Raw genomic sequence first — 20,991 nt, 5'->3', positions numbered from 1 at the left:
TGTATGTGTGTGTGTGTATTTGTGTGTACTGTACATGTTATTCTATTATTTGATCTTATTAAAGCATTATCTCCTCATATGCAATCTCTTTTAAAGGAGCTTTTAAAAATCTGTTGCACATGTCTGCTTGTTTAACAGTGATTTGATTTAATCAATGTTGACTTTAACTATTGTTTCCACTTCTGATTCGAATGTACCACACCTCTCAATAAGCGATGGCTTCCATCTTACTGAAAGACAAGACTGGATCATTTTCCCCATCAGGCTCAGTGCAAGAAGGAGAAGATCCCTGGGAGTTTAAAGTATTTAAAGGAGAGTTCGTTGTCCAACTGTGTCAAAAGGAGATATGTCGAATCAAAGGTGTCACTCTTAATTATCGTCTTTATCATGATGCTCAGATAGTCTTGCATGCTGATCCTGTTGATGTTGTTCCGTTAGATGAAGGAGAAATAGAATATCTACAAGCAGTACGCCCATCTAGTGTAAGATTAAAGGAATACTTAAATGAGGAGAATAAGAAGATGAAGCTTAATCTGGTAGTTGGTGATAAAGTCATCTTCAAATTAAAATTAGCAGAGTCTGTCACATCCAAAATCACGCCAACTCCATCGGTCAATGGTACAATACATTATATTGGTCATCATCCTGATAGTGATGGAATAATCTTTGGTATTGAAATTGCTGCTCAAGTGAGTTTAACATGTTCTGTGGCTACATTTTAATGTATTAAATTTTAGGATCATACATATCGTGGCAAAGGTACCAGTAATGGTAAACCTTATTTCACTTGTAGACCAAAGAATGCTGTTTTTGTTGCTATGGATAAGATAATCAAGAAACAAGATCCACCAGCACGTACTAGATCAAGTCAGGGATCATATGAACCTTCTGTCATAGAACAACCTAGACCAACTACCAGAAGCCAGACGAAGCCTGGTGCTGCCAGTGGTCAACCGGCAAAAAGTGTTTATGATAGAGTAAAAGGTTTTATAAAAGATTTTTCAGTTTTCTCCATTGAAGTTAGTAATACAGCAGAAGAAGGAGGAATAAGTTCACCAGCCCATAAGTCACGGTTCAAAAAAGGTGATCGTGTGATATTACAGACAGTTAAAGAAGAAGTAGTTGCTGGTACAGTGAGATGGGTGGGACCAATTAGAGTTGCCAAAGACATGAAAATTGATCCACTTCCAGTAGTTGGAATAGAAACCGTAAGTGATGGAAGTAATGAATCAATGAATGTTTTTATATTTCTATAGGACACGAAAATTGATCCTTTGAAAGATTTTGATGATGCAGGTGTTAATATCACTGGTACTCATGGTACTAAGCTTTTTAAAGTAGCACCTACTCACAGTCGAGTGTTCCTTCCTGAACAACTAGTACTTACTGTTGATGAGTATACGATGCAGCAACAGAGAGATCATGCTGCTAGATTTAAGCAAGGTCATGAAGTTTTTAAACAAGATGATGCTACTGAGAAAGAGAAGAAATTAGCTGCAGAGCATGGTATGACAGTAGTAGAATATCAACAACTACAGGAAGGCTTTGTTGCTGCCAAGCAAGGAAAGGATGATGGGAAGGTTCATGTCACTGGTGATCCAAAAATTGAAGAAGAAATGTTTGCAGTAGGAGGAGGAACAAGAATAATACAAGGAGGAAGAGAAGGACTTAATGAATTAACAATTACAATCAAACCAATGAGGTTTGCTGGGCCTGAAATAGTTAGTAAAGAACGAATTGAAGAAGAAGAAAAAGCTCTTGAAACAACATCAAAACAACAGCAACGAAGGATTAATGAACAACAGCATGGGCAAAAAGATTTTCAGGTGATTGAAGGAGGGATTGAAGAGAATATTGTAGAAGACTATGTCAATTATGCACATGTAAAACCTTATGTTTTGTCTGAACAGGATAATAATGAAAGAAGAGGAGGAGACAATGACCAGCAACAACGACCTAACCTATCTGTAATGGGTGAAAGTATTAGGCTCCAACAACCACATCAACCCCAACAGTCATCAAGAGCTCAACATCTCCACAATGAAGGAGGAGAAAGAGAAACAGCAAGTCTTCCATCTAATGATAATACACGTAATCATTCACCTTGTAATGATCCTGGTCATCAAGATCATGGGCATTATGATAACCATCAATATCAAGATTGGGATCCTTGTGATCCTGCTTGTTATGATGATCATCATGGCTCTGGCCATTATTCACCTGATCCTCCCAGTGGTCCTCTTCCTGATCCTGGTGATCAACCTGCTGTTCCTCCTCCTAATCCTCTGCATTTCCAGTTCAATATTGGGTCAATGGTGTATATTGATACACAAAAAGGTGATCCATTGTATGGTATGGTAAAGTGGATAGGGACACTACCCGACTACCCTGGAACAATAGCTGGAGTGGAATTGGTAAGTCATTATGTGACACGTATTAATGTAATGCATTATTAATATAGGAGAGGCCATTGCAAGGCTGTACTGATGGTACATGGGGTGGAAGAAGATTCTTTACATGTCCTTATGGTAAAGGTTACTTCTGTCCATTAAATATTCTGAAACAAGACACAAGATATGTGGATATGGTAAAAAATTCATGCATGCATTATTTATTTATCCACTTTTGTTTTTCACTGATCAGACTCAGAGTGATGCACCACTTGACTTTCAGTCAATACTCACTGCAGATGGTAATGAGATACACAAATCCAGCATGATGGAGGAGGATTATGTAAGTCAACATAGGTTTTATGGGAATTTGTGATCAGAATCAATTCAAATGTTTTTAAGCATAAATGCTTGAAATTTTCGATAAAATTTGGGCCAAAATTAATCTCATTAAGTTCAAATGATCTAATGTTTGCCCAAAAATTAAAAAGTTTGGCTTTATTTTTACTAAAAGGTAAAACTGAGTCAATTTTAGGAATTTGAAGAAAGTTTATCATTTATTTCACCCCTCTCTTACTATAGCCAAAGGATGAGCACCTCTTGCCAATATATGCTAAAGATAACAGTATCACTGAGGCTACAGATGAATCACCTATCCCTAACAGTGAATATGAAAAGGAAGCCACACAAGACACAAAAGCCGATATGAATAACCAAATAGTATTAAACTTAGATGAATCTTATGATGAATTTGAAACTGATTTTACTAAGGAGAGTTTATACAAGCTGCAACAAGAGAGGCCTCAATGTCTACAAGATACCATTAGTAAAAAACCACTGAGCTCGTTTGAAGGTATCATATCCATTCAACAACAGATGCATGCTGATTTAGCATGGTATAACACCAACTTTGATCACATGATCCGACACTGTGAAGAGCTGTTTGATAATCTGGAGGAAAGAAGGAGCAACTTTAGACAAAGAGAAAGTCAATTACAAAAAGTTTATAAACAGAATATAATTAAAATGAAGGAATTGAATGAAGATTTAACATCTTGTCTTCGTTCTCTTCAAGATTCACACAATAGCCTCACAAAAGAACATCAGCAGCTCCAAATGTCACATGACACCCTAACAACAAATCATCAGAAGCTTTTGAAGTCACATGATACCATGACAGCTGATCATCAGGAGCTTCAAAATTCACATGACAACCTCTCAAGAAATTATCAAGAGCTTCAAAAGTCACACAATAGCCTCAAAATGGAACATCATAAGTTACACAATAGCCTCAAAAAGGAATATCACGAGCTTCAAAAGTTACACAATAGCCTCACACTGGAACGTCAGGAGCTTCAAAAGTCACACGATAGCCTCAAAATGAAACATCAGGAGCTTCAAAAATCACACGATAGCCTCAAAATGAAACATCAGGAGCTTCAAAAGTCACACAATAGCCTCAAAATGGAACATCAGGAGCTTCATAAGTCAAATGCAACACTAACAACTTCTCATGAAGAGCTTCAAACATCTCACAATAACCTCAAAATTGCTCATCAGCAGGAAGTCACTCGACACCAAAAGTCACAGGAAGAAATTGAGAATAGGTTAAAACAAATTAATCAAAGATTAGTTCAAACACAAGAAGAACTAGCAGCAAAACAAAATGAAGTGGCTAAATTACAAAGCACACTGCAAAAATTAGAAAATAATTGGAAAGTCAGTTGCACTGATGTAACTCTGTCAAAGAAAGAGCTGGGCAGAGGAGGCTGGGGTGTAATTTGGATCGGAGAGTTTAGGGGACAGAGTGTTGCTGTGAAACAGATGCATGAGCTGATTAAAAGCGACGAATATATGGAGCTCCTTCATCGAGAGATAAATACAATGTCTCAATTGCGTCATCCTAATCTCCTCCAATTTATAGGAGCTGTGTTAGACCATCCATCAGGTAATCCTATGATTATCACTGAAGTAATGGATACCTCATTACGCAGTGCATATGAGAGGAAGGAGTTTACTACTAATCGTCACTGTAGACCAGTGATTCTATCTATAATGCGTGATGTAGCTGTTGGTTTAAACTACCTACACTGTCTCCCTGATCCTATTATTCATCGTGATGTCAGCAGTGCTAATGTACTACTGGAATCAAAGGGAGACAAGAAATGGAAGACTAAGATATCTGACTTTGGGTCGGCTAAATTTGCTCATGCAGCAGTCACTGCAGCACCAGGAGCAGCTGTTTATAGTGCTCCAGAAAGTATCGCAACAATTCATAGAAAAAAGAGAAGGCAAACAACAAAGATGGATTCACATAGTTATGGTGTTCTCTTGTGTGAAGTGCTGACATGTCGTTTTCCAGATGAGGAAATATTTGAGGCTTTGTTAAAGCAGGTCAAAGCCAGCTCACCTCAGCTGCATGAGCTCATAGTTTCGTGTATCGATGAAGAACCAGACAAACGACCGACAATGTCTGAAATAATCATCAAATTGGATCATTTCATTGCTAATAAGTAGCACTGACTGTTCCCCATTACACAAGTACTTTTATAATATAATATTATTGTTAAGCACAATTTAGACTTTATTATTTTTTGCTTTTTCTACTATTATTATAAATAGTAATATTATTGTAATTTTGTTAGCTTTTTCTTTACAATGGTATTTTTAAAATTGAATTGCGTAAAATTGAAAAAAAAACAAAAAATTAATAAAAAATAAAAATAAATAAAATAATAAGAATAAACAAGATAAAATAAAATAGAATAAAATAAATGATTTTAAAAAGTAAAAATTGTTGCCTATTTTGAGGTGAAAGTTCTCCATTTTAGCCCTGTATCAAAAGGCTAGTTTATAATATCAAACTGTATTCAGCAAGAAAGGGTGGGACAGCATAGCAATAAATGAAACAATGAATGAAACAAATAGCAAATATGAATACAATCACATAGCCCACTCATAGACCCATGTGTAGGTAGTGACTGTAGTGTTAGCAAGCAGTGGTGCCTCCAGCCTATCAGGCCTGCTGGTTGGAGGAGGGAAGTCACTAGGGCAGCCTAATTGTCCATCTCTGGTCTCACCACAACGATAGGATATCTTGAGGGATTTACTGAACAGCAAAGGATCATTCTCAAAGAACTTGTAAGCGGAAATTTGAGCTTTTCCTTGTCTAAGAGTGCAACCTGCATTATCATGGTGATACAAGCCTCTGTTAAAAGAGTATGCAGAGAGAAAGAAATCTTCAGTACCAGAGGAAAGGAACATTGTAGAGTTGGAGTCATCAATGATTGCCCTCATGCATGCCTCAACATAGTGAAAATCAGTGCTGTTTGCTGAGAGGGTCACTTGAAATAGAGCACCTGCAGTGGCATTAACATCAGCAAGAGTTATGAAATCTAAGGGCTTCAGGATTATGCCAACATTTTTATAGAGTTTCAGTTTCGTTGTTTTTGGTAGAAGCAGATCCCCAAGGATAAGAGGATAGTTCTCAACTCCACGTATAATATACCAGAAGGTACCACCATTGGGATGAGTTGCAGTAACTTTAAAAGAATTAGCAAAAGGTATCCGGTAGGTATTGTATATACCACCATCAGCAGCATGAGCTATTCTTTTAGTACCCCATGGGATGTTACCCACTTCAATGGATTCTGTGCCTCCAATCCCGTGAGCTAGTAACAGCATAAAATCAATGCTGGCTGTAGTCTCTCCATCAACGTATATCCTTATTCTAGCGTCCTCGTTCATTACACCTCTACCTATAACGACAGTTAGTAATAGATACTGGTCACTGTATCGTATATCTACCTGTAAACCATTGTTCTGTAATGACTCCTGCCTGGCCAGTGCTGTGTTCATACAGTGTTTTCTCAGTGTTAGCAGGTAGATGACCTCCTTTGATTGCAGAAGAGAAGGACTTCATATCCGGAGTAACTGGAATTGCAGAGAAAACTCCTCCAACAAGAAGAAACAGCAGCAAGAGGTGAAACTCCATTTTGGGTGGAGCTGGTTTTAATTACGACCCGGGGGCGTACCTCCCAGCATAAGTGTATAGATCTATATAGCATCAAGAGATAGCATAGATATTAGAGTAAAAAGAATATCTATGATTGATATTCCACACTTATTACTTATACTGGCAATGCTATTGACTCCTGGAGTGAGAGCATAGTAGACATAATTGCCTAATTGGTTGTGGCTGGTTCCTTTATGCATTTCAGTGATACAAATTAGAGCTATTACCATTTTAACTCAATACCACCACTGATATAGCATAGCAGCACTGGATTGAATTTTAATACCTTTATTATGATGCTGAGAGTAGCTGCTATTGAGCACTGATATATCATAAGGTAGTACCAGCTCCACACTTTGATGATTGTCTAAGGTGAAGGATAAAATGGTTGTACTTATGTTCCTAATTGTGACTCAAGTTGTGGTAGGTGAGTCTCCATTGTTCTGGAACCCACCCATGTAATATTTTTGGACACCACGGTGTCTTTTATAATTTTGTGATAAGATAAATTTTTTACCTAAACATTATTTGGATTGAAAATAGTGCTAAAAATAGCTTCAGCATGATAATAAACAAACAGCATAGCAATGAATACAATCACATAGCCCACTCATAGACCCATGCATAGGTAGTGACTGTAGTGTTATTAGGCGGTGGTGGGTCCTTGAGCCTCTCAGACCTGCTGGTTGGAGGAGGGAAGTCACTAGGGCAATCACTGCTTTCACCACAACGCCAGGATAGCTTGATAGATTTACTGAATAGCAAAGGATCATTCTCAAAGAACTTGTAAGCAGACATTTGACCTCTTCCTTCTTTGAGAGTGAGGCCTGAGTTATCAAGGTGATACAAACCTCCATCAAAATAGTAAGCAGAGAGAAAGAAATCTTCAGTGCCAGAGGAAAGGAACATTGTAGAGTTGGAGTCATCAATGGCTACCCTCATACAGGCCTGAAGGTAGTTAAAATCAGGGCTGTCTGCTGACAGGGTCACTTGAAACACAGCACCTGCAGTGGAATTAACGTCAACAAGAGCTATGAAATCCAAGGGCTTCAGGACTATGCCGACATTTTTGTAGAGTTTGAGTTTCGTTGTTTTTGGTAGAAGCAGATCCCCAAGGATAAGAGGATAGTTCTCAACTCCACGTATAATATACCAGAATGCCCCACCGTTGGGATGAGTTGCAGTAACTTTAAAAGAATTAGCAAAAGGTATCCGGTAGGTATTGTATATACCACCATCAGCAGCATGGGCTATTCTCTTAGTACCCCATGGAATGTTACCCTTTTCAGTGGCTTCTGTGCCTCCAATCCCGTGAGCTAGTAACAGCATAAAATCAATGCTTGCTGTAGTCTCCCCATCAATGTATATCCTTATTCTAGTATCTTCGTTCATTGCACCACCACCTATAACAACAGTTAGTAATAAATACTGGTCTCAGTATTTAGTGTTCACCTGTAAACCATTGTTCTGTAATGACTCCTGCCTGGCCAGTGCTGTGTTCATACAGTGTTTTTTCAGTATTGGCGGGTAGACTGCCTCCTTTGATTGCAGAAGAGAAGGTTTTCATATCAGGAGTGACTGGAACTGCAGAGAAAACTCCTCCAACAAGAAGAAGCAGTAGTAAAAGGTGAAACTCCATTTTGGGTGGGGCTGGTTTTTGGAATTATTAATTTTAATTAATTATGATCACGTGCCAAGGCCACTACTATTCAAGCCTAATGTCTCTATTTTGATACAGTCCTGGCTGGCATCAATGTTGAATTATGTCTGTAAAGTGTTGCTCTGGCTGAACCAGGGCTGTACTCCACATGGTTGTATCATGATTGTATCATACTAGACTCATTGCTTTGCAGGCTGCCCTAAATCCATGATACAGGAATGCATCAGGCTGATCATGATTCATGATTGATATCAGTCATGATTCAAATTAAAATTCTTGGCTGTGTAGCAACAGAAATCAATCAGTCAATCACATTAAGACAGATTTTGAAAACGTCTTCGAAGGATTCCGGGTCACCATGACTTCAATAAACATTCTTGTAGCTTGGTGCTGGAGTTTATATTACATGTCGTGACAGAGAGAGGTTTAATAGTGTAAAATACAGTGCACAAATTCAAAAAATACAAACACACACACACAAACAAAAATAGAAAAAAAAAGATTGAGACACATTTAAAGAAAGAAAGAGAAAAAAGAGGACATCTATTCATGGAGAAAAAAAACATATCGATAATAATAAAATAACACAACAATAAAATAACAACAATAATAATAATAAGAATCTAAACAAGTATAATTCCGCACATGACAGAGTTGCACGAGCTCATCTATTATTTCGTTTGGTGTCAAAGTTCTTTTTCTATCTTTGCAAAGGTTGGTCTAAGCTCTGGGTTGGCGTCCCAGCAGCTCATCATTATGGTGTATATGTGAGGAGGACAGCCATCAGGAGCATCCATTCTGTAGCCTCTCTCAACGTGCTGTACTATATCATTGACAGGCTGAGAAAAATAAAAGAATAATATTTATAAAAATTACCCATAGAAGTGGAATACTTTATTAGCCTTTATCCTTTAATTTTTAACTTTTTATGTGTTTTAATTTTACGGTTTACATGCAAGCTATTATAATTAATATAACTAACAAAAATTTAACTGGTTTTTAATTTTAATTTTTTTCCCATTATCGTAAAATTAAAAAACATTCCACTATGCATGCTCTACATTTTAGTCTACATGTACACATTATTAGTAGATAATTACATGGATTGTGTAGTACTTACAATGCGTGGGTAGGGCACTCTTCCATACGAATATATCTCCCACAATAAAATACCAAAACTCCAAACGTCAGATTTATTTGAAAATTTCTAAATATAAAAAACAACAAAAATTCATCAATAAATATTAATTATATTCATACAAGTACACTTTATATTAAAAACATATTTACTAATTATTAATAATAGCTACTCTCAATCTTTTATTACATTAAAAATGTAGGAATTTTATATTATCTCATTTAACAAGCATATAATTATTTTACAACGTTGAAATTAATTTTATCATCATTTAATAATGTGACATACGTTATCTTTTAGTGCTTCGGGTGCTGTCCATTTCACGGGAAGTTTCTGACTATCAGAGCGTGTGACACCTTCTCTTGCTAAACCAAAATCAGCAACCTGGGGATAGAGAAAGAAAGAAAGGAAAAATATCATTAATGGACATATATATAATCTCATGTAAGCTAATAAATCGCAGAAAGCATGTAAATGTACATGTACATGTGTTTTAATATTAATACAGAAAGAAAGAATGAGAAAAATACATGTACATTGTAGATCATACACATGTACATGTACTAGGCTAATAAATTATAGAAGGTAATGTACATGTATATGTACATGTAAATGGATGTACATGCATGCATTTTAATAATAATAATTTATTAGTATTTTAATTTGTACCTTAGCCACTGCTTGGTCTGATAGTAGAACATTACGAGATGCCAAATCTCTGAAATAAAAAACAACAAAACAGATTATTACATTATACAATTCCCAGAGGACCCTCACCTGTGTATGAAGTTATGCGACTCTAGATAGACCATACCACTGCAGACATGCCTTTAGAAATAAAACATAAATAAATAAATAATATTGCTGTTAAACCATGTACATGTACATGTACATGTATAACAATATTCAAGTCACATAAATTAAAATAGATTTTTCAATTTAACAAACAAATTATTCACACACGTGTACATGTACATAGATATGCATGTACATGTACATTTATTTACACTATACTAAAAAAGAATAAAATGCAGTTGTCCCTTTAATTTCTCCCCCCTCTCTCTCCCCCTTGCCCTCCCTCTCTCTCTCTCCCTCCCTCCCTCTCTCTTTCTCTCACTAACTTTGCAAAGTCAATCTGGTTTTGTTTGGTGATGACAGCTCTGCCCCTTGATCTGAGGTACTGCTCCAGTGATCCTTTCCCCATGTACTCAGTCACAAGACAAATCTGAGTACTATCCACTGAGACACCAATCAATTGAACAAGATTAGGATGAGAAAGGGTACTACATGTGGATGCACATATAAATACAAAAAATGATACTAATAATAATAATAATAATAATACACATGCAGTATCTACAAGTACATGTGGATAAGAGTGAAAAATTGACAAACAAATATATATTACATACATGTAGAACGTGCTTTAAATAAAATATACTGTACATGTACATAAATAAAAAAAGGACGTGTAAGATTAATTCGTAACGTAAATGTACATGTACTTGCAAGATAACATCATAAATTTACCTTAAAAATTAATCATACATGTCCTTTTTCATTTATGTACATGTACATGTACATGTACATGTACATGTATATCGTACATGCATAATTTAAAATGAAACAAAATTCAATTTACATGTACACAATATAAACATTTGTAAACACTGCAGAGCCTTCAAAATGTACATGTACATGTATAATAATAATTACATGTACATGTATATAACCACATGTCATGTACATCTATTATTAATTATGTACTAACGTCATGACTGATGCTTCTGCAAGGAACTGTTGTGTTTGCTGTTGACTTTTAATTTCTTTAAGCATCTTGATAGCTACTTTACTGCCTCTGTATTCACCTAGCCACACCTCTGAGGAGAGAGAGGGGGAGGAAAAAGAAGTCATTATACAGCGATATTAAAAGCAATGTACATGTACATAAATGTATGCTGTGATGTACAGCAAATAAATTATAAATTGTAAATGCCTAAAGCTCTAGAAATTTTCATCAGGGTCAGCTTAAACTTTCTACATAGCATAAGGGGATCAATATATATCAGAAAATGTAATAAAAATTGGGGGTGATTTCGGAGCCATTTTTCAAAAAAACCATGGGCTATAATAGTACAGGCATTTGTTCAAAAATTGGCTCATTTTTAAAATGGTCATAATTCGAAAAATTGCTGTCGGTATCAGCTCAAACTTTCTACATAGCATAAGGGCATCAATATGCATCAGAAAATATAATATTAATGGGGGGGGGGACTTTGGAGCCCTTTTTCAGGGCCATAGATGGCAAAATTAATATAAAAATTACCTCCAAACTCTCCTTTACCAATAATACTCTTAGAGTGTAACTCCTCCCTGGTAATGGCCCAACCCTCTAAAGAGAGAAAGAAAGACAAATAAAAAGAGTAATATACAATGTATTATTAATAAAAATTACGTTTCTTGAAATCTTCTAAACTAACGACTATATCAATGTTTCCTTTCTTTTCTACGCTGCACTTTAATCTACTGCAGAGACCGTCGGCATCCTTCTGATAATGCTGTAACAACAACAATAAGAATGATTATTATTAGTATTAATTTAAGCTTTAAACAAAGAAACAGAGAGAGAAAGAGAGGAACATACTTCGACTAGTGAGACTAGATTTTCAAAATATTCCTCATCATCAACAGTCACCCAATTCTTCTCATTTCTTCTAACTCTGTAGTGCTCCACCTTGCCATCATAACTACCAATAAACAACAACAATCAATCAACTAGCAACTAATTACATGTCACCCTACTAATTAATTAAATTGATCAGTGGTTAATTAAACTCACCAGACACTGAGTGTATAGTCGCCTACGTATGCTACGCTTTCCCTCACGAGGAAAAGACCATTCTTTGGAGGAGTAAGTAACTTCTCTCCATCTTGTCTTGAGAGTTTACCATGAAACCAACTAGAACAAAGAAGAAATCAAAAATAGAAAAAAGGGACAATACTGCATGTACAATGTACATGTAGTGGGTACATTTCATTGGGAAAAAATTCATTCTATATCAACTTTGCTCTGTCTGCTGCCATTCTAAGCTGTCATGCAACACTTTTTTCATTTGGAAAAAAATTGTAATAATACTTAACAAAAAAGAATGAAATCACATGTACTGTACATGTAAACTTTTACGAAATCAACCTGCCATTATGGCAACCAACCCACCCATCATAACACTATCAATACAGTTATTCTTCTCTTACGGCATAGTGTGTAGTTTGACTGCTCCTTTGCCTTCATGGTGAGGCTGCTGCTGGTGCTGCTGGTGATGGTGTCCAGGATCAGAGGAAGACATAGGCGGTCTTGTTGGAGGTAGAGGAGGGGGAGCAGAAGGGTCGCTGTACTTCGTTACATAATTGTAAGGTATCATTCCCTCTAGACCGTCGCCTCTCTTGGCCTTGTACCAGTTGGGGTCCTATGGAGAGACATGAGTGAGTGAAAGTTGTACTAAATATATGTACATGTACAGTGACTCTGTGTGGTGTGTGTGTGTGTGTGTTGAAACTTGCCTTTGTGGGGCTGACAATGGTTAGTATATCACCTTTTCTAAATGGTAAGTCCTACAATGTATAAAGGAGAGAAAAGAAGAGAGAGAGAGAGGGGGGGGGGAGAGTGAGAGAGAAATAGAGAGAGAAAGAGGGGGGGGGAGTGAGGGAGAAATAGAGAGAGAGGGATAAAATAAAAGGGATAAAAATTAGAGAGGCTGCAGATGTGCATGTACATGTATGATATTCCTTACATGAGGAGATGAGCCAATGAAATTATATTTAGCTGTACACTTGGTACCAGCTACCCACGGAGTGTCAATGGCTGCCATTTTAAAAACCTAACGAAGAGAGCGAGAGGGAGAGAAGTTTCATTTGGTAAATTACAAAAGAGGGTGGACTATAGATATAAGAAAGAGATAAAAACAAAACAACCAAGACATGAATGACAAAACAAGAGCAAGACGAACGCACGCACACACACTCTAAAAAACAAATAAAATCAATAACACGACCATATATAGTAAACGAACACACAAACAAACTGAGCCACACCCACCAGTGAAGACCCTACATGTACAGTGCCGGAACATACATGTACATGTATATACATATAGAGCAACTCAGCTACACCCACGAGTATGACATACATAGATTAAAGATACAGAGAACAGTTTTGGTATGGACTAATACGTCTCATTGCAGGACTGGTGGCTGGCGCTACCTAAGGATTCGTTTACCTACTTTAGTGAAGGAGAGTCTGCTTGAAATCCTCTGTCTCAGCTAGTACCAGTGACTACCCGGCTCTCCTCTCTTTGTTGTCTTCTATAACAATCCCACGCCTTTTCTCTCGGCCCTTTTCTCCTCCAATACTTTTCTACAGTCACAGCCCAGCACTACAGCTTTACTATAATGATATACGGAAAGTGTCCGGAGATTTTTTATTGGCAGGAAGTATACGGAAAAAGAACGGAAGCTGATTGTTTATTAACTGACAAGTCCAATGTCAACAATGACAATATAAATGTCTATAATGAGGCAATTAAATCAATATGACTCCAGTGGTCAGCTGCTTCCACTTTAGAGTTGTTTTAATCAGATTATAATTATAACTAAATAATAAATTTTGCACTGTCATCAACAACACAATGATAATAATTATTATAATATTTATCACACACTTGCATATACAAGAAATAACAAAATATAAAAATACGAAAAAATTAAAGAATTAATGGGTTTGAAAACAAGGAATGAATGAATGCCTTTTTTTGTGCAATAGCAGCACACACATAATAGTCAACTAGAGAGAGAGAGAGAGAGAGAGACATTAATGGGAACGCATGAAAGAGAAAGAAAAATTGAAAGGCAAAACAAGCTATATAAGTTAATTCTTTGTTTGTATAAATGTTAATTAGGATAACAATCAGTGAGGAGTACTGTATGTCTCCATCTTTCAAAGAGCAATCCCGGATGTCTTCATTCTAAAGTCGATCAAGCTATCGGCCACTTCAGCATGACCAATGTCATCAAGGTTAGACACAAGATCAAGAAATGGAGAAGACTGGAGATGGGATGAGCATAGCTGACGGAACAGCTCCTCCGTTTTAGTGTCTGGAGCATTCTTTAGCTGGTCTAGTTCAGCTGGTGAAGCTCCTATTGCATCTCCTAGGACAGTCCAAGAGGATTGCAGAGCTTCTGTAATGAGGTCTATATCAGTAGCATTAACCAATTCATCTGGGGGGAGAGAGGGGGGAAGAGAGAGAGGGAGAGAGAGAGGGAGAGAGAGGGAGGGGGGGAGAGAGAGTAGGAAAGAGAAAAAGAGATGATGGAAGGTGAGAGGGAGAGAAGAGATAATGAGCATATGTTTTCATTCCATTGAATTCAGTGGAGATTATCAGTTTTTGCAAACATTACAACTGACAGACACAGCACACAATATATTGTACATGTATAGTACATATACTTGTACTATACATGTACTTGTACTTGTACTATACATGTACATGTACTTCTACTATACATGTACATGTACTTGTACTATACATGTACATGTACTTGTACTATACATGTACATGTACTTGTACTATACATGTACATGTACTTGTACTATACATGTACATGCATGTATGTACAGAATATGGAGTACACAATTATGATAAATGGTCTCCTGTTTATTATGAATACAAGAAAAGGAGACAACGGAGTATTTGGATCATTAAAATGTACACAAACTGAGGTTTGCTTTCATCATCCACAATAACACCAGCCACTTAATATAATGACTCCTAATTGATACACACATATACATCATTAATCCATACTATTGGATACTACTGGATATACATGTATAAACACTACAGGACATTATTGGGCATTATTGGGCATTATTGGATACTATTGGATACTACTGTACTTGCATTCTTTTAGCAGTGGATTAGTTATGAGACATTTACTAGTTAATTAGGCAAAACACACGCAATGAAATGAATAGCATAAACACAACACCAACACCCACACATACTGTTAAATCTAGAGGGAGTTTAGGGGACTTTCGGCCTCCAATTAACAATCTAGGTCTTTCAATTTTAGTTTCTGATCTCTCTTACATTGTTTATATTAATTTTAGCTTAGGTGTCTCATTTTTTAAAGGCATTCATACATGAGGCAACATGCTGCTAGCAACATCTGTGGTTATTTTGATCTTGTAAGCAACATGTTGCCAGAAATAGAAAATAATCTATTTTTGGGAACATGTAGCTTGGTTGCTAGCAGCTAGTTGCCTTGTGTATGAAGGCCTTATAGACTGCATGGTCTCCCAAGATTTATTCACACAAACACACACAAACACACTTAATAGCATACCGTTATCTTCTTCTTCCTCCTCTTCTTGCTGCTCCTCCTCCTTTATCACTTTCTCGAGGCTAAACTGACGTCCTTTTTGAATCTCTTCTCCAAACCACGGAGCCGAGAGGATGGGCGGAGTCAAAATAGTCCCACGCTGACACTTTAAAGAAGACATTGGACTAGTAACAAACTCGTCCACTATCATGTAATGAAAATTTGATGTACAATCACATTTGAATGCTTGTAAGTACTGAGTCCCTGACGTCCATACTTGACAGATGTTATCTAAAGCAGGTTTAATGAACATTAGGACTGTCAGTGCAGTCTCAATGGATGGAGGAGAAGGACGAAGCGCTTCTGTTGAAGAGAGCGGAGAGAGAGAGGGAGATGAACCAGAGTTATATGAGGGATGGAGCGAGACTGATATAGCTTGATCTGGATGTCTTCTAACAAGGAGCATTGTCTGTGGGTTTATAAGAAAGCAACCAGCATCCTTGTAAAGGCTGTAACAAGATGAGTGAGCGCTTAAACAACGAACGAGGAGTCTTAGGAAAACAAGAGAACTGTCGGCATTATCGGGAGAAAGAAAGTATATAGTTTCAAGAGATGAAGGGCTGATGTTAGGCGGTAAGGACTCGTTAATGATGGATGGTATGAGGATACCAGTGATGGTATTAGAGGAAGAGACGAGAGAGAGAGTGGGGGAAGGAATAGGAGAGGAGTGAGAGGATCTATCGGATTCGGAGAGTGAGATTTGCCGCATCGAGTGGATCACCGCTAACTCCAAAGACTGCAGTAAAAGTAGTAATTCTTGTTTGACAGAGCGAGGGACAGAGGGACACAAATGCTCCAATAAAGCATCAGTGAGAGCTCCTTGAGTTAAAGCAAGATGGTAATCAGCTTTAAGATCAGGATGTACTCCATTGCCACTAGGACTCACGTCAAGTCCTAATAATTTACTGGCGGTGCCTAGAAACCAAGCCGGATCAGTGATGATTGTATTCTCCATTGACTTCAATTGTGGACAGTACAAAATGACCAGGTTATCGTGAAGGAACAATAAAATCTCTCGCACTTCTTCTTCGCCATTTTTAATCATACACACTTCCTTTATAATGCTCTCTGCTTCAGTCAGTGATATAAAATACTGGCCATTGGAAGATAAAGATTGGAATCGTCTTAAGCACCTCAACCATTTCAAAGGAACTTCTTTACGACACTTGCTCTTCACCATATCGGTGACGTATTTCTTGACATCTTCGATTGTCGACTGGTCAAAAACTGATGAGCAACTAACAATGAAGGCTCCACTTGCAAGGTATTTCCCATAAGGAGTGGCCCTCAGGGTCTGTCTGACTTTATCCAACTGCTGCTTAGCTACAGAGTGGGTGGGGTGCTTATCGGAATGAGTCCCAACAAGAATAATAGATACGGGCGAGAGAGGGAGAGTGAAAAGTGAGTTTAACTCTGAGAGAATATCAGGGACCGGGTTATCGTGGGACGTATCAAATACAAGTAGAATAATTGAGGACTTTGTAATCAAGAGGCTCTTAAAGAGACTGCTGCTGGGAAAAGTGGGTGTGTCTATGACACGCCCATAAACCTCAGGGGGGAGGGTCCCGTTTGCACAATCATTAATCTTCTCTTTTAGCTGAGTCATCAAATTATCCGGTATGGCCGAGATGAAAGTCGCCTCGGGGAGTGACGATGATTTACTTGAAATAACATTATCGGCCGAACACAGTCTTTGGCGGGGAGGAAGAGGAGGAGAAGGGGGTGGAGTTGTTGTTGCTTCCTCTAAAACCGCATCCTTTTTATCAACACTGCCGGTCGAGGACTTACGAAACAACCTATTGAACGAGAAACGTCTTTTAAGAGGCTTCTTCTCTTTCGGTGGGATGGTATTTAGACCCTCTGGATGACTCCCACTTGATTTCATGGGTTGGTCGGAGCTCGCATCTCCAGCTGATGTTGACTCTAACAACATTGACATTCTGTGTGACGGTGGCCTCGGGGGGAGGAGCGGAGGAGCAGGTAACTGGACGCTGGTAGGTCTTGGATGGGTCGGCGGACTCTGGCGCATTGGGGGGAGTGGGGGTGGAGTTTCAAGCGACTTTGCATCTTTGAGTAAGTTGTTGATTACAACACAGCTTAGTTCATTATCGTACGCGAGTCCTTTTGGATTAGCCTCCCATGTTCTGTGACTCACTAGCTTGTAGTAATGAGACGACCAATAAAATCTAGTCGTTGGGTCTTCTCTTTGTCGGAATTGGTTTCCACAGAGACAGCGTAAAAGGCTGGTTTTTCCACCTCCTCTTGGTCCGATCATGACTAGGTTAGCAAGATGGAGGATCGTTGATTGCTTGGCGGGTGCTTCAAGGTATATCTTTGATGCCACGGGACCAGATAAGAGCTCCTTAACTGTAAGAGTGGAGACAAGAATAGAATGACATGATGATACAATAAAGGAAGGTATGTATTGTTAGCACTTGTCAAAATCAATCTCCCCCTCTCTCTCTTCCTTTCATCTTTTGTTCATTACCTTTTTCATTGGTTGCTATTATTGCTTTTCTGGCAGGTGAGGGGCTACTGCAAGGAGTCTTGGACTCACCTAAAATAAATATTAATATAAAGTTGTAAAGCAAAAATGAATCATTGATACATGTACATTAAATGATCTTAGCTCTCTCCTGCATTCTCTCTTTCTTGTTCCTTCTACTCTCCCTCTCCCTCTCCCTCTCCCTCCCTTCCTCTCTCCCTCCCTCCCTTCCTCTCTCCCTCCCTCCCTCTCTCCCTCCTTCCCTCTCTCCATCTCTTGTGTTCTTACCAAATGATTTAGACAGGAGAGCTCTGAGTGTTCTAAAGTCAGGTCTGGTCTCAGGATCAAGGGACCAGCAGTTCTTCATGATACTGTAGACTCCACTGGGACAATTGTCTGGAGGGTCCATTATATAACCATCCTCTATCTGCTCCAGTACATCCTCAGATAACTATAAATGAATAAATAATAAATAACTATACTTATTTTTTAATAAATAAAAACTATAAGAAGCTTATCAATTAGTAAACAATTATTATTGCTCTTGTTATTATAAAACAAAAATATAAAAATAATAAATAAATAAATAAATAACATGTAGGCTATTTTTTCAATCAGAACATACATGTATATGCATGTGTAAATTACTATCACACATTATTGCTGTTATTATCAGTTTTTAATGCTAAATTGCTAATTACATGTAATTACATCTTCACATACATGTACATGTACATATACTAGCGTACATGTACATGTACATGTATGTACAGTCAGTATAGCTTACTATTGAAGGATAAGGGACACGCCCAAATGAGTACACCTCCCACAGGCAAACACCAAAACTCCAAACATCAGACTTCTCTGAAAATATCTAAAGGAGAAAAAGAAAGAGGTGGGAAGAGAGGGAGAAATAAAATTACTAGATTCAAAACAGTAGTACAGTACATGTATATTTACTTTGTCTTTGAGGCCTTCAGGTGCCGTCCATTTTATTGGAAACTTAACTTCTTCATGAGGAGCATGAGCATCGACCTTTCTTGCCAGACCAAAGTCGGATATCTTTGAAAATGAAAAGACAAAAAAGCATAAACAATATTAAATTGATGTTGATTCTAGCTAGTCACAGGAAGTTATAATACAGCAGTCACCATCTGCCACCATTACAACTATTAATTATAAACATTGCAAGATGAATTTTCCCAAAAAACTGGTTCAGAAAAAATACTAAAAGCTACATGCACTATAGCTCATGGTTTATTCAGAAAAATGGCTCTGAAATTACCCTCAATTTTTATTACATTTTAAATACACATTGATGTCCTTATGCTACATGTATGTACAAAGTTTGAGCTGATTAACTTTGCAGATGTACATGTATAATCATTACAATGACTAAGTTTAGGCCAATACCCATCTCCTATATAGTCCATGGATGATTTTAACCTAAAATGGCTACAAAAGATTCTCATCAATTGAGAAGCTCTATACTTCAAAATACAGTACATGTATACATATTTGTGTACGTGTACATGCTGATGTGTACTATCAGCAGCCGTGAGTATAACCTAGCTACTATCATTACTATAAATAGGAAATTAATCTTTCACTCTCTCTCACGCACACACACACACACACACACCAATAAGTACATCAGTAGTACTATACAATGTCATCATGTATATTATATACAGTACCTGGAGGACCTCTACATTAGGAGGACAGTAATACAAGACCATTCCAAAGATACATGTATGAAATACAATAAGTTCTACACATGTAATGCAATATGCAATTTCCACATACATAAATCTACTTACAAGTATGTACATCTAAATATGCCACACACAATTAAACCAAACACACACACAGGGACTGTTGATACAGGCAGTCACAACAGGCCAGAGCACTCCTACTGTCAGAGCATTTCATAAATTCCAACAAGTACAAGGACATATAGTATTACTAATGGCTACTACCAAAGACACTATTATTACAATTAATGACAGTTTAGACTTTAAGCATTGTGAGCATTAGAAGAATGTGAATAATAATAGCTACACAACACAGTGAACACACATACACATGTACATGTACATGTACTAGATAAAAATAAACAATCTCTAATAAATATACAAATAGAGGAAGAAGAGAAAGATTATATTCATGAATTATGATATTAGTGCTACATGTATGCATATACACTGTAAGTACTGATTTGATTTGTAAATTAACACATTTATTATTGAATGGTATACATGTACATGTACAGTATGTATGTACATGTATTGAATTGCCATCAATGATTACATTCATTTGGACATCATGTTACATTCATGTCCGGTTGTACACTCACACAAATGAGAGCCATCATTATATTTCAATTTATCATAAAAATATTATTATACTTCCTACAGTTTCTATTACTACAACATTCCATAAAACAAAATGAATTAACGCTTCATAATATGCACGAAATATGAAAGCTATGTACATAGATCAAGAGTACATGCAGAGTTGCATAAATGCTTACATGTATATACATGTACGTTGTACATTAAATTATTACATTATATATATGCATGTACAATTAATTAAAATAAATATGTACATATATGTACATTACAGGGCCCACGACCCACTAGTTGTTACTACTAGTTGATTACTCCCAATACCTTAGCTTGCCCATTGTAGTTGAGTAGTATATTCCTGGCAGCAAGATCCCTATACACATAAATAATTAATATACAAATGAATATAGAAATTAATATTCAAAATTATACAATCATCTTTTTCTCTCCCCCCTCTCTCCCTTCTCTCTCTCCTTACCTGTGAACAAACCCCCTGCTACTCACATAGATCATC

At 37.2% G+C, this 20,991-nt stretch overlaps 4 protein-coding genes across 6 annotated transcripts in view; 1 reads left to right on the top strand and 3 right to left on the bottom strand.

The window, feature by feature from the left end:
- The first annotated feature begins 215 nt into the window (after positions 1–215).
- Positions 216–4,958, top strand: LOC100634190 (uncharacterized). Its single transcript, XM_019996430.1, has 7 exons — positions 216–689; positions 738–1,208; positions 1,257–1,826; positions 1,911–2,414; positions 2,462–2,587; positions 2,644–2,733; positions 2,973–4,958. Exons 1-7 carry the CDS (start codon positions 216–218, stop codon positions 4,905–4,907), a joined length of 4,170 nt encoding a protein of 1,389 aa, XP_019851989.1. The 3' UTR covers positions 4,908–4,958.
- Positions 4,959–5,192: 234 nt separating this feature from the next.
- LOC109581954 (uncharacterized) lies at positions 5,193–8,057 on the bottom strand. Of its 2 annotated transcripts, XM_019996464.1 has the most exons (3): positions 7,858–8,057; positions 6,198–7,808; positions 5,193–6,148 (listed from the first exon to the last, which is right to left on the bottom strand). In XM_019996464.1, the coding sequence occupies exons 2-3, from the start codon at positions 6,382–6,384 to the stop codon at positions 5,334–5,336; spliced, it is 1,002 nt and encodes a 333-aa protein (XP_019852023.1). In that variant the 5' UTR covers positions 6,385–7,808; positions 7,858–8,057; the 3' UTR covers positions 5,193–5,333. The 2 variants fall into 2 exon arrangements, with proteins under 2 accessions (XP_019852023.1, XP_019852024.1); XM_019996465.1 differs by lacking the exon at positions 5,193–6,148 and having other exon boundaries at positions 6,895–7,808.
- Positions 8,058–8,474: 417 nt separating this feature from the next.
- LOC100634439 (tyrosine-protein kinase CSK-like) lies at positions 8,475–13,630 on the bottom strand. 2 transcript variants are annotated; one of them, XM_003386596.3, is made up of 15 exons: positions 13,485–13,630; positions 12,995–13,081; positions 12,765–12,815; positions 12,459–12,670; positions 12,043–12,162; positions 11,848–11,950; positions 11,659–11,761; positions 11,530–11,595; positions 10,975–11,083; positions 10,325–10,486; positions 9,981–10,031; positions 9,873–9,921; positions 9,492–9,587; positions 9,186–9,272; positions 8,475–8,904 (listed from the first exon to the last, which is right to left on the bottom strand). In XM_003386596.3, the coding sequence occupies exons 2-15, from the start codon at positions 13,070–13,072 to the stop codon at positions 8,752–8,754; spliced, it is 1,440 nt and encodes a 479-aa protein (XP_003386644.1). In that variant the 5' UTR covers positions 13,073–13,081; positions 13,485–13,630; the 3' UTR covers positions 8,475–8,751. The 2 variants fall into 2 exon arrangements, with proteins under 2 accessions (XP_003386644.1, XP_019852015.1); XM_019996456.1 differs by having other exon boundaries at positions 13,481–13,611.
- Positions 13,631–13,916: 286 nt separating this feature from the next.
- The window catches only part of LOC100633808 (uncharacterized), a 10,777-nt gene continuing 3,702 nt past the window's right edge, over positions 13,917–20,991 (bottom strand). The window contains exons 12-20 of the mRNA XM_019996429.1: positions 20,956–20,991; positions 20,802–20,850; positions 19,087–19,188; positions 18,898–19,000; positions 18,783–18,811; positions 18,415–18,577; positions 18,130–18,198; positions 15,606–18,008; positions 13,917–14,477 (exon numbers count right to left, since the gene is read on the bottom strand). The exon at positions 20,956–20,991 is cut by the window's right edge and continues 15 nt beyond it. Of these exons, the coding sequence (XP_019851988.1) occupies positions 14,197–14,477; positions 15,606–18,008; positions 18,130–18,198; positions 18,415–18,577; positions 18,783–18,811; positions 18,898–19,000; positions 19,087–19,188; positions 20,802–20,850; positions 20,956–20,991 (3,235 nt within the window). The 3' untranslated portion in view covers positions 13,917–14,196. The remainder of the gene's footprint in view (positions 14,478–15,605; positions 18,009–18,129; positions 18,199–18,414; positions 18,578–18,782; positions 18,812–18,897; positions 19,001–19,086; positions 19,189–20,801; positions 20,851–20,955) is intronic.

This window comes from Amphimedon queenslandica, unplaced genomic scaffold (assembly GCF_000090795.2).
Source record: "Amphimedon queenslandica unplaced genomic scaffold, v1.1 AMPQUscaffold_13410, whole genome shotgun sequence".
Taxonomy (NCBI): Eukaryota; Metazoa; Porifera; class Demospongiae; order Haplosclerida; family Niphatidae; genus Amphimedon; species Amphimedon queenslandica.
This window is presented reverse-complemented; position numbering and strand designations above follow the sequence as displayed.

Bases quoted from the DNA above. Each gene is read 5' to 3' on its own strand.
- LOC100634190 (XM_019996430.1), top strand. From the start codon at position 216: ATGGCTTCCATCTTACTGAAAGACAAGACTGGATCATTTTCCCCATCA. The intron at 690-737 runs GTGAGTTTAACA...ATTAAATTTTAG, and splicing joins GTATTGAAATTGCTGCTCAA to GATCATACATATCGTGGCAA. The intron at 1,827-1,910 runs GTGATTGAAGGA...TTGTCTGAACAG, and splicing joins ATGGGCAAAAAGATTTTCAG to GATAATAATGAAAGAAGAGG.
- LOC109581954 (XM_019996464.1), bottom strand. From the start codon at position 6,384: ATGGAGTTTCACCTCTTGCTGCTGTTTCTTCTTGTTGGAGGAGTTTTC. The intron at 6,149-6,197 runs GTAGATATACGA...CTGTCGTTATAG, and splicing joins TACAGAACAATGGTTTACAG to GTAGAGGTGTAATGAACGAG.
- LOC100634439 (XM_003386596.3), bottom strand. From the start codon at position 13,072: ATGGCAGCCATTGACACTCCGTGGGTAGCTGGTACCAAGTGTACAGCT. The intron at 11,762-11,847 runs GTATGTTCCTCT...TTGTTGTTACAG, and splicing joins ATCTAGTCTCACTAGTCGAA to CATTATCAGAAGGATGCCGA. The intron at 10,032-10,324 runs GTTAGTGAGAGA...TTATTTCTAAAG, and splicing joins AACCAGATTGACTTTGCAAA to GCATGTCTGCAGTGGTATGG.